The 12165-nt window shown below is 46.9% G+C and overlaps 1 protein-coding gene across 1 annotated transcript; it reads right to left on the minus strand.

Annotated features, from left to right (window-relative positions):
• Window positions 1-1740: 1740 nt before the first annotated feature.
• Window positions 1741-6712, minus strand: WFDC5 (WAP four-disulfide core domain 5). Its single transcript, XM_085004037.1, has 3 exons — window positions 6628-6712; window positions 1972-2112; window positions 1741-1880 (listed from the first exon to the last, which is right to left on the minus strand). The coding sequence occupies exons 1-3, from the start codon at window positions 6710-6712 to the stop codon at window positions 1741-1743; spliced, it is 366 nt and encodes a 121-aa protein (XP_084860163.1).
• Window positions 6713-12165: the final 5453 nt, after the last annotated feature.

The following is a 12165-nucleotide window of genomic DNA, read 5'->3' on the forward strand; positions in this document are numbered from 1 at the left end:
CCTTAGGTTATGCCTGGACACAACATCATGCATTGACTCTTGGATTGAGAAAATTCTCTTTTCAGTCTTTGCAACTATACCAGGAAAAAAGTCTCAGTTTATTTGTTTGTTGGACGTTTTTTAATCACAGTTTCATTTTTTTTTTTTTTTTTGTCTTTTTGTTGTTGTTGTTGCTATTTCTTGGGCCGCTCCCGCGGCATATGGAGGTTCCCAGGCTAGGGGTCGAATCGGAGCTGTAGCCACTGGCCTACGCCAGAGCCACAGCAGCGCGGGATCTGAGCCGCGTCTGCAACCTACACCACAGCTCACGGCAACGCCAGATCGTTAACCCACTGAGCAAGGGCAGGGACCGAACCCGCAACCTCATGGTTCCTAGTCGGATTCGTTAACCACTGCGCCACGACGGGAACTCCTAATCACAGTTTCAATTTCAGTTCTTGTGATTGGTCTGCTCATCTTTTCTATTCCATTTTGGTTTAGTCTTGGAAGATTGCTCCTTTCTAAGAATTTGTCCATTTCTTCTAGGTTTTCCGTGAAAGTCTCAGTTTAGCAGCTCTTTAAGTCTCATTAATCTTCCTTTATTACAACAGAGACAGAGAGCAGGCTTCGGGCACATAGTCTTGACAGATGGCAGCATCTAGCCAGAATTTAATACTATTATTACTATAATTTAATCTGGTATGATTTACTTCAATGGAACTTAGCTGTTTTCATTGCATCTGCTTATACAATTACATCTTATTTGTGACAAGTGATCCTGCGTGTCCCCTGTAGGGTAGTGATATCCAATTTTTCTTTTGAAATGAATTTATTTATATACAACAGTGAGTCCATTTAAGGGAAAACTTAGGTAAATAGTAGCACAGGCAATACGCAAAATATCAGGATGCTCTCCTGCAGGTATGGCAGACATTGCGAAACAGGTGTACGTGAATAGATTGATGTTTGGGAAATTCTGCTGGGACATACGTTTGGAGTGGTTGGGCTGCCTGAGGGAGGGGTCAGGGCTCCACAAAGAGAGGCCAGCCTGAACTGGGCATTTCAGGTAGAAGAAACACACATCCAAAGAGATGGGAAAGTGGGCGTTAGGAAGGCTGAGAAGCTCAGGCAACAGAGAGGAGTCCTTTGAGGTCTGGCTATTGACCTTGACTCCCAGGAGGAGGATCCAGGGGTGGATGGGTTGCAGGGGAAGTGACAGCAGATCAGTGTTCATCAGAAGGTGGAATTGCCCCTGGCAAAGAGGGCTACATCTAGGTGACAGGGTCCCAGGCCCGCCATCATCCCATCTTCCTGCAGGGAGGGAACCCCAACCTGAGGTTCAGAGCTGTGGATCCTAAGCCGGAATTGACCTGAGGAGAGAGAAGGAAAGAGTTAACCTCCCCCTCCCACAATAAAGCTCTGGGTCTGACCCTCCAACCAGACACCCCCTGCCCTGGCCCACCCAGCCCAGCCACTCTGGCAGGACTCCCCACCCTCCTTCACAAGGCAAACTGAAGCCCAGAGTGTTTGGAGCTGTGGTCCAGGAGAGGCAGGATGTTCAGTAAGAGAACAAGGTTCCTCGGTTCCTCCCTCATCCTCACAGCATCCCCAACCCCACCCCTGCATCCACTTCCCCAGTTCCAGCCATGGGCGCGCCAGGCTTCTGGGCAGGCACCTGTTAAGCCCTGTTGAACTGGAGGAATTGCCTAGGGCTGGGGCTCAGAGAGGGAAAGAACTCACCCAGGCACACACAGCCATACCTCAGACAGGGTTTCTGCAGTCCCGGCCGCAGGCGCCGAGGCAGCACCGGCTGAGGCCCCGACAGTCTGAGTCCTTGGAGCACAGGTGCTGCACGGGACTGAGGCAGCGCAGTGGGTCCTTGGGGCAGCTGCCCTTCTTCACTGCAACACAGGGGCCCAGTGAGCCTCTCCCGCGCCCCGGCCCTGGGCCCTGGGGCTTGGCTGGGGGTCAGCAGGGTGGAGAGAGACTTACCTGAGACCTTTCGGACACACTGGCGGAAGCAAGCCTGGTGGCAGCACTTCATCCTCGAGGGACACTGGCTGTCGTCCACACACTGGTCAGGCACTGAGAGGAGGCAGGGCCCATCATCCGGTGGGCAGCCCCCAGACTTCTCTGTAAGAGACCCCCCCAAATTTCGCAGTCGGAGGCAGTTCAGAATTAGGCATAAACGCTGCCCTGGGCATCAGATGATCTAAATTCTCCACTCCTTACTTCTTGCCTGTCCTTTGGCAATTTTTTTTTTTCCATGAACTATCTTGTATGTATTTATTTTCTTTTTCCCCTTTTTTGCCCACTGCATGGCTTATGGTTCCCAGGCCAGGGATCAGATCCAAGGCACAGTTGTGACCGACGCCGAAGCTGTGGCACCGCTGGATCCTTTAACCCACTGTGCTGGACAGGGGATTGAACTTGCATCCTGGCGCTGCAGAGACACTGCTGATCCCATTGTGCCGCAGCGGGAACTCCTATTTTTAATTTCATGTTTTAACTGAGGTCTAATTGACACTGACATTCTCGTAGTTACAGGTGCACAGCCATGATTTAATATTTGTAGGTACTTGAATGATCACCATAGGCCCCATTAACAGAGGTCACCATCTACAGCTGCAAATTTTTTTTCTTGTGATGAGAACGTTTAAGATCAGCTCCTTTAGCAACTTTCAAATATGCAGTTTAGCGCTATTAACTGTAGTCACCCTGCTGTACATTATAACTTCATGGGTTATTTACTGTTTTTCTGGAGGTTTGTTTCTTTTGACCCCCCTCACCCATTTCGCCCCTCCTCTGCAACTACCAACTGTTTTCTGTATCCAGGAGCTTAATTTTTTTTAGTTTTATTTTTTAGATTCCATATAAATGAGATCATACAGTGTTGTCTTTCTCTCTCTGATTTATTTCACTTAGTATCGTGCCCTCGAGGTCCATCTGTATTGTTGCAAATGGCTGGTAATTTTTTTTTTTTTTCGGTACTCTAAGCCTCAGTTTTCTGTCTGTGAAATGGGAGGCTGGACTCCCTCCTTCCAGGGCTGGTTTGAGACTCAGATGGCATAAAAGACAGGGAAAAACAAAATTCAAGATCTCCACCTGGGCCAACAAGGCTGTGTCTCATGCCTGTCCATCTCTCTGGTCTCATCGCTCTTTCTACTTGGTGGCTCCTGATCAACTCCAAGCCCCTTCTCTGTGTAGGGCCTGCTTTTTGCTGTGCCCTTTGCCCAGTGCATCACACGCAAGTCTTCACCTGCCTTTCCTAACCTTCCCTCCAAATCCAGGCTCCCCACTCACAGGTGTCTACATAGAGACACAGACATATGTATTCATATATACTCTCTGAAAGGAACACAGTCTGGGGATGTCTTAGGGAGAGGAAGACTTAGGGAATGAAAGACACGTTTACACAGATATCTGAACACACACACACAGGTACACATGCAGGGTCAAATATGCAAACATATTTAGATAAATACACACACATAGATATGAGCTTAACCATATAAACTGCTGATATTCAACTTTTGATCTATAAAAATAGCCTTTTTTTTTTTTTGTATTTTTGGGGCTGCACCTGCCGCATATGGAGGTTCCCAGGCTAGGTGTCGAATCGGAGCTGTAGCTGCTGACCCAGGCCACAGCCACAGCAATGCCAGATCTGAGCTGATCTGTGACCTACACCACAGCTCACAGCAATGCTGGATCCTTTAACCCTGATCGAGGCCAGGGATCGAACCTGCATCCTCATGGATGCTAGTCAGATTCGTTTCTGCTGAGCCATGAGGGGAACTCCCAAAAATAGCCATTTAATCGAGTTTGATCTGTGCATATACATGTGCGTATATGTTATACGTATGTATATACAGATCCAGACATTCACAAGAAAGTTATATACATGTATAAACACAGCCATGTATGTACATATGAACTGGAACGTATACACATAGTCAAATATAGAGGCCCACTGTCATATACACATGCCTACATGAGTAAATATATACACTCAGATAATTATAGGCACAATCAGACATACATAGTTATATGTATATATGAGTATATAGCATATGTGTGGGTGTGAACAGAGAGACATATACATGCATACACAGTCATACGCACACAGTCGTATGCCCAGAGCCACGCAGACGCAGATCTATTCATATAACCATTGAAAACGTTTGTCGGGCAGTTACTATTGACCAGGCACTGGGCCGGGCTCTTAATATCAGAGACGCCCTGATGAGTGAGGTGGGGGTGTCTTTTATTTTTTCAAAGTTAATTTTTTAAAATTACTCAATGAATTTATTACATTTATAGTTGTGCACTGATCATCACAATCCAATTTTATAGGATTTCCATCGAGGGGGGTGTCTTTTTTTTTTTTTTTTTTGCTATTTCTTTGGGCCACTTATGCGGCATATGGAGGTTCCCAGGCTAGGGGTCTAATCGGAGCTGTAGCCGCCGGTCTATGCCAGAGCCACAGCAACGCAGGATCCAAGCCGCGTCTGCGACTTACACCACAGCTCACGGCAATGCCAGATCCTTAACCCACTGAGCAAGGGCAGGGACCGAACCCGCAACCTCATGGTTTCTAGTCGGATTCGTTAACCACTGCGCCACCATGGGAACTCCCTTAGGGGGTGTCTTTTAGACAGAGGTGTCTGGGTTTCTACCGATCACAAGCCAAGACTTCCCTACGCTCAACCCTGTCACTCTCCATTGTCTGACATTCTAGAGAGCCAGGCCACCGTCTCATGGGGGAGAGTCAGGACAGAACGGGGTTGTGTGAAATGAGGGGAGACCAGCACATCCTGCTTGACCATGAGGCAGGTTCTGCGCAGGCTCAGGTTCTGCGGGCGCTGGCTCTCGTCCGCCTCTGAGCCGCTGGGCAGGGTATCAGGGCGTCCTCTCCCAGTGCCCCCAGCAGCCCTCCTAAAGTGCCCACTTAGGCACCCTTATCAGCTGCCAGGACCTGATTCCTCAAGACACCCTTTAGTCCTGGGAGAGAGGCATGTGATCGCAGTTGACAAGGAGTAAGTTGGGATGGGGGGTCGCCCTGATTCCACACACCTGCATTCAAATGCCACCTTTGACACTAACTCAAGGTCAGGTCTCTGGCCTTGGGCAGAGGGTTTCCCATTGAGCCTGTTTCCTGATCTGGAAAATGAGGATAAAGATAATCCTGACCTCACAACATTGCAATGAGGAGGAGTGTGGGGATGGTGCATGAATCACAGCCAGCACGGGGCTGGCATTGGAACTTGCCAGCATCCTTCCCGGCTCAGCCTAGGGGACCTTTGAGCACTCTCTTCCCCAAACCAGCTCACACCCCACGGAGACAGCTCTGTTCTGAGGAAGGCATATGTTAGGCAGAAACTGCTCCCCAGGACCCTCTGGAGGAAGGGACCTGTCCCCATGACTGTCTCCTTCCCCCGAGGCAGGGCCAGGGCTGCACAGGTGTATGTAGGTCAGAGTGTTACGGAAGGGGTGGAGGTGGAGGCATCACCCAGATAGGGAGGCACCTGTCTAGCTACTCCATCAGCACCAGCCTCCCTCACCTGTTGACAGGTGGGATCGAGCCTTTTGGGGGAGGTGGGGGAGAAGAGAGGTAGAGGGGTAGCACTTCCTCCCAACAGGTCCCAGAAACCACACCCCCTACTCAGCTCTGGCATCCCTTTCCCAGATGGGGCTGCAGGGACAGAGAAGGCCCGAGAAGAACAGAGAAAAGATGGGCAGGGGCCAGACCAGGCCTAGTTGGCCACAGAAGATGACAGAGGGGGTCACCTCCCTGCCCTGCAAACCCACAGATCCAGACACCTCCATGGAAGCAACCAAAGGGCAGGTACCAGCTGTCTCCTGTCGTCCCCAGAGGCACAGGGAGACAGGCACACATGTGGACAGGCACATAGCTCAGTCACACGTGGATGTGGTCATTCCTAAGTAATATATATGCTGACACAGATCCCACAGATGAGCGGGTGCAAAGATACACATGGATGTAGAGATAGATGCATGCGTGTAAACCAAACTCGCACTCAGACATGTGACAGGCACAGACCAGGACCAAAGAGCTGGCAGGAAGATGTTTATAGTTACAGACGCAGGCAGGCTGATAGGCATCAAGATGTACAAACAAAAGGCAAGCTGCTGGAAGCACTAAGAAGCAGACGTCAGAATTCCTATTGTGGCTCAGCAAGTTAAGGACCTGACGTTGTCTCTGTGAGGATGTGGGTTCAATCCCTGGCCTTGCTCAGTGGGTTAAGGATCCAGCATTGCCATGAGCTGCGACGTAGGTTGCAGATGTGGCTCGGATCCTGCATTGCTGTGGCTGTGGTGTAGGCGACCAGATTCGACCCCCAGCCTGGGAACTTCCATATGCCACGGGTGTGGCCCTAAAAAGAAAAGGAAAAAAAAAGTAGGCATCCACAGTCACATACACACAGACACACACACACACACACACAGACACACACACACACACACACACACACACACACACACACACACACACACACACACACACACACACACACACACACACACACACACACTGCATTACTGGCCTTCCTCCAAGCCCTGATTCTCCGCTAAGCGGTAAAAACCACCTCTGTCCCTGGAGCAGAGAAACCTGCCCATACTCACCTCCCTTCTTCCTGCCCAAAGCAGCAGGCAGCTGGCTCCCCAAAGCCAGGAGGGCCACCAGGAGGAGGAGGCTCTGGGCCCTCATGTTTCTGCTGCCAACAACTAGTAAGGATGGACTCAGAGGCTCCTAAATGAAGACCTGTCGCCTCAGAGACTAGAGCAACTGAGTCAAGGGAGGAAGGAGCGGGGGTGGATGGAGTGACACGTGTCTGCCATGTCCCGGCCACGCCCCTGCTCAGGAACCTCAGTGCAAGGGCACTTGTGCAAGAATTGATGATGGGTGGGGGCAGGCCCCGGGTGTTGGGGGCTAGGATCCAGTCCTGCCGGGTGTCGCTGACTTGGGCTGGGAGTTGGACAAATCCTTTCTCTCTTTGGACCTAGGTTTTTCTCATCTATATAAAGGGTAAAATTTGTTGAGTCAGCTGCTCCCATTCCTGGTTCTCTAAGATCTTGAAGCTCCAGCCGTGGCTTGGGCAGAGGATAGAAGTCAGCTTTGACTGGCCGGGCGGCGGGGAGGGGGTTTTGCAGAGGTCTTGATGCCTAGGAAAACTCGGAAGGGCAGAGCTCTCTGCTGGAGAAGGCTGGCCCCAGCTGGCACGGTGGGTGAGGCCCGCCCTGTCATCTCCTCTTGGGCTTTCTGTCCCGTGGGGGCCGGAGAGCTTCTTGCCTTTGATGAGGTCACCTCCAGTGGCATCTGGTAGAACTGCCCTCTGCCTGGGCTGGCTCAGCTGTCAGGGGTGGCTGGAGCAGGGGTTTGGGTTTGGCTGTGGTCACGGGTCATAGCAGATGGAGGTGGCCTCTGGGACCCCTTCTGTCATCCTAAGGGATCCTGAGCAAAAAAAAAAAATCCTCTCCACCAAGGATCCCACCTTAGGTTTCACATCATCTGGCTCCTGCATTTGGTGGAACAGAGACAGCGGGGCTCCCATAAGAAACCGCACTGAACCAAGTAGCTTAGCAGGACTAGTGGAGATCGAGACCCTCCTGGTCACCCTCCCACTTGAAAGATGAGGCGACCGTAGGCTGGAGATGGGAGGGGACTGGCCCAAGGACACATAGGTCATTCCTAACTGGGGCCGGGACGTCTGCCACTGACTCTCCATGATTCCCATCCGCTTCCTGGGTCTTGGAAGTGGGGCAATACCTCATCTGAGACCCTGAGAAAGGAAGAGGATGTTCCAGCCCCAAACCACCCTTGCCGTCAGGAAGTTCTTCCTTGGGTTTAACTCGAATCCCTCATGTTGTCTTCCAAGCTCTCAGGAAAAGAGAGGCCCTGTATTCTATGTTCTGATGTGATGTTTGGAATTCTAGCATCCCCTCAACAGCTTGGTTTAGAAGGAGAATCTGATGAGGCTAAATTTTTTTCCTGATTATAGACTACGCATGTATATTGAAGAAATGCATTTTCTTTTCTTTCTTTTTTTTGGCTTTTTAGGGCCGCACTCGCGGCATATGAACGTTCCCAGGCTAGGGGTTGAACCAGAGCTGCAGCTGCTGGTCTACACCACAGCCCCAGCAACTTGGGATCCGAGCTGCACCTGTGACCTACACCACAGCTCACCACAATGCCAGATCCTTAACCAACTGAGTGAGGTCAGGGATCGAACCCACAACCTCATGATTACTAGTCAGATTCGTTTCTGCTGTGCCATGACGGGAACTCCAAGAAATGCTTTTTCAATTAAGATTATGTTGTAGACATTTTCCTGTGTGTTGAAGCATTCTCCAATATTGTCGTTTCTAATGGTTACCTGGTATTTTGTAAGACTGAGATGCCCAAGCATATGCAATTTGTGCCCTGTTGTGAAACACATAGATTTCTATTTTTAAACTTTCAACACATAAAGCTCTGACAATGACCGTTTCACATACCTTTTGAGCCACATCTCTGACTATTTTCTTAGGGTAAATTTGTTTCAAAGTAGAAATGTACAAAGTGAAACTTTCAGATATGAACTAAATAAATCCTGGAGCTCTAATGTACAGCATGGTGACTACAGTTAATAATATCGGGTTGCATATTTGAGGTTGCTAAAAGAGTAGATTTTAAAAGTTCTCATCACAAGGAGAAAACTCTTAAGTATGTATGGCCACGGATGTTAACTCAACTTATTGCTGCCATCATTTCATAATGTATACAAATATTAAATCTTTATGTGTGTTACACCCGGAAGTAATATAATTTTATGTGTCAATTAAACTGCAATTAAAAACAGGAAAAAAGAAATGCTAGAGCAAAGGACACAATCATTTTCAGGCTTTGAATAGCCGGTCCAATTACATTTCAGAAAGGAAGGAAATGAGTGTAGGAGAGCCTCCACCCGCTCGCTCTGCAGTAGACGTCTCTCATTTTTGTTTGCCCAGCATCCCTTCCTTTGATGGAGCCACTGTTCCCCAGCTCCTATCATTCTGGTTGGCTGCCAATCATCGGGTCATTTCCTATCACAGGGAAGGGCTTTTGACCCAGGTTAGAGCCACTGGACTCTTCCATGACCTCTGAGCTGCCCACCCCTCCATTCAAATCCTGAACAGAGAAGGCAGCACTCTAAGGAGAACAGTCTCAGGAGTTCCCTGGTGGTCTAGTGGTTAGGACTTGGCGCTTTCACCACTGTGGCCCTGGGTCAATCCCTAGTCTGAGAACTGAGATCCCACATCAAGCTGCCACATACCGCCACCAAAAATAAATAAATAAATAAATAAATAAATAAATAAATAAATAAAACAGTCTAAAATTCAGTTGCTGTTGCTCACAACCAAATTCTTAACAGATACACTCACCAAATACAGGATATTTTTAAAAAAGTAAATAAATTCTCTGCCAGTGGAAAACGGGGTCTCATTTTAATTCACCTCTCTCTGAATATTGGTGAGGAAGAGCATTTCTTTATGTGTTCATACTGACCAGTTGTGTCTCTTCTCATGTGCATTATTTGATTTTTTTATTGGGGTCACTTTTATTTTTATTATTGAGTTTTAAGAACTCTTTATATATTAAGGATATTACTACCTTGTCATACATAAGAGGCAGTATGGTAACGTCGTTAGTAGATGTAAACTGGAGTCAGGCAGAGCTTTTTTTTTTACAGATATAAAAAAATTTGTTTTATATTGGCATATAGTTGATTTACAATGTTGTATTAGTTTCAGGTGTATAGCAAAGTAATTCAGTTATACATATATATCAGCCCTACCTTTTAACTTTATTTGTGTTAATACGTTTTTTTAGTTTTTAATGTAGTTTTTAAAGGCTAAAGCCCTTTTAGAGTTATTATAAAATACTGACTTTATTCCCTGTGTTGTATAATACATCTCTGTAGCCTTTTACCTGAGAGTCTGTACCTCCCGCTCCCCTGTATTCCCCCCATACACACTTGTAACCATTAGTTTGTTCTCTGTATCTGTGACCCTGCTTCTTGGGCAGAACTACTTTTGAATCCTAGTGCCTCCAGGTTCTAGCATGTGACTTTGGACAAGTTACTTAACTTTCTTAAGCCTCCGTTTACTCTCCTATAAAATAGAGATAATAATATTTATTTTATAGGATGCTTCTGAGGATTGAATGAGTGTGATAAACGCTTTTTTCTTTTTTTCTTTTTTTTTCTTTTTTTGGCCATGCCCAAGGAATGTGGAAGTTCCCGAGCCAGGGATCAAACCTGCACCACAGCAGCAACCCAAGCCACTGCACTGACAAATGCCGGTTCCTTAACCTGCTGCGCAAGAGAACTCCAATGCTTATTTTAATCTTAGCCTGCAAATATTTCTTTCCTGTATTTTGCTTTGTACCAATGTTCTACATTTTGAAGTAGTCAAATCACTCTTTTCATTTGTGTTTTCTCCCTTTGTTTTTATGCCGAAGAGCCTTTTTAACTCTGATGTCAGATGCAAGTTTGCTGTATTTACTGAGAATTTTTTGTGGTTTCTGAAAAGCATGTTAATTCTTAATTCATCTGAAATCTATTTTGGCATAGGGATATGAGATAGGGAGATATTTTTTTTCTAAGTTATTAAGCAATTGTCCTAATAACATTTAGTAAATAATTCAAACTTTGCCATTGATTGGAAATTACGTCTTTATAAAAACTAGTTTTATGTGTAACAGAGGCTGTGTCTGAGGTTTCTATTCTTTTTCATTGACTGTTTATTATTGTGCCATCATTGCTTTTGTAATTGTAGCTTCACAATACATTTTCGTGACTAGTGGTGTCCATTACCCTTTATTAATCTATATCTTCAATTGTCCATGTCACAAGTATTTCCGCTCTTCCATATGGACCCTAACAATCATTTTTTTAAGTTTCAGAAATAAATTTATTGTTTTCTTTTTCTTTTTATGGACGCACCCAAGTCTGCCCTATGTCCAAGTTATTGGTGTCTAGAGGACACTGCTCATGTCACTAAATTATTCTAAAGAGGCAGAGACTCAGGGTGTTTTGCCTCATCTTTTATTTCTCCAAAGAGACTGCAGGAGAGGTTACCATGTCATCCAGGGGGATGGAGTACCTGCCAGTGGAGACTGCATCTCAGACTCCAACAGGGAAGATGCCTAAAGAGCAGGGACCTCCAAGTAGCTGTTGCAGCAAAACTTTCTGATATTCCTGGGACATAATTAGGCACTGCGAGTCCCTCCAGAGTGGGTCTCAGGATTTGTCTGGTGACAAGCAGAGCTGAGGGTTGTTGGTCCGAGCTGGAGATTGCGGTGAAAGCGGGTATGCCGGGTAGGGAGCTACCTGTAGATGTGGGGAAGGGATTTCCAGATGTGCAACATCCAGTGTGGAGACTTCATTTTCCTTGGCTGTCTGAATTGGCTTCTGGGCATTAGCTAAAACAGCTTCCTCTCCCAGTCTTGATGGTGTGGCCTCCTGTAGGAGGTGAACCTCAGCGTTCCGCCCTCCCAGGCTCTTGGTTGTCTCTTCAACCTTTGTGATTATCGAAGCTGCCTTCTTCGTTCTCAGTGGCTCCCCGTGGTTGAGGGTAGACCAAGATCCATTTCAATGTGGGTATCTTCTCGCTTGCCCAATATGTAGAATCAACTCCGCTAGTTGCTGGATTTCTTTCAGGAGAATTGCTCTGTGTGCAGCTGTAAATTTTGTGTGACCATGGGTGGAGGTGAGTTCCAGAGCTTCCTATGTCTTGGTCATGGACCGGATCTTCCTGTTTTCAGTTCTTTTAGGTATATATCCGGGAGTGGAAGTGCTGAGTTACCTGGTAATTCTGTACCGACCTTTTTGAGGAACAGTTTTCAATCTGTTTTCCACAGAGGCTGAACCATTTTACCAGCAGTGTACAAGGATTCCAGCTTCTCTACCTTCTTGCCAACACTTGTCAGTTTCCATTAATTTTCTATTATAGTCACTCTATTGGGTATGAAGTGATTATCTTGTAATTTTGAATTGCATCTTCCTAATGACTAATAATGTTGAGTATCTTTTCCTGCGCTTCCTGGCCTTTTGTATATCTTCTTCAGAGAAAAGGCTGTTCAAGTTCTTTGCCCTTTTTTATTCATTTATTTTTATTTAAAAAAAATTTTATTGGGCATTC

This window comes from Sus scrofa, chromosome 17, assembly GCF_054392235.1.
Source record: "Sus scrofa isolate SSC_HxYL_T2T_F1_AM1 chromosome 17, Sscrofa_HxYL_maternal_Yorkshire_Landrace_v2.0, whole genome shotgun sequence".
Lineage (NCBI taxonomy): Eukaryota > Metazoa > Chordata > Mammalia > Artiodactyla > Suidae > Sus > Sus scrofa.

What these genes read in the sequence shown, in the direction of transcription:
- WFDC5 (XM_085004037.1), bottom strand. Translation starts at nt 6,712, where the DNA reads ATGAGGGCCCAGAGCCTCCTCCTCCTGGTGGCCCTCCTGGCTTTGGGG. An exon ending in TTTGGGCAGGAAGAAGGGAG is followed by an intron (nt 2,113 to 6,627) that starts GTGAGTATGGGC and finishes GGTCTCTTACAG; the next exon opens with AGAAGTCTGGGGGCTGCCCA. An exon ending in GTGTGTCCGAAAGGTCTCAG is followed by an intron (nt 1,881 to 1,971) that starts GTAAGTCTCTCT and finishes CCTGTGTTGCAG; the next exon opens with TGAAGAAGGGCAGCTGCCCC.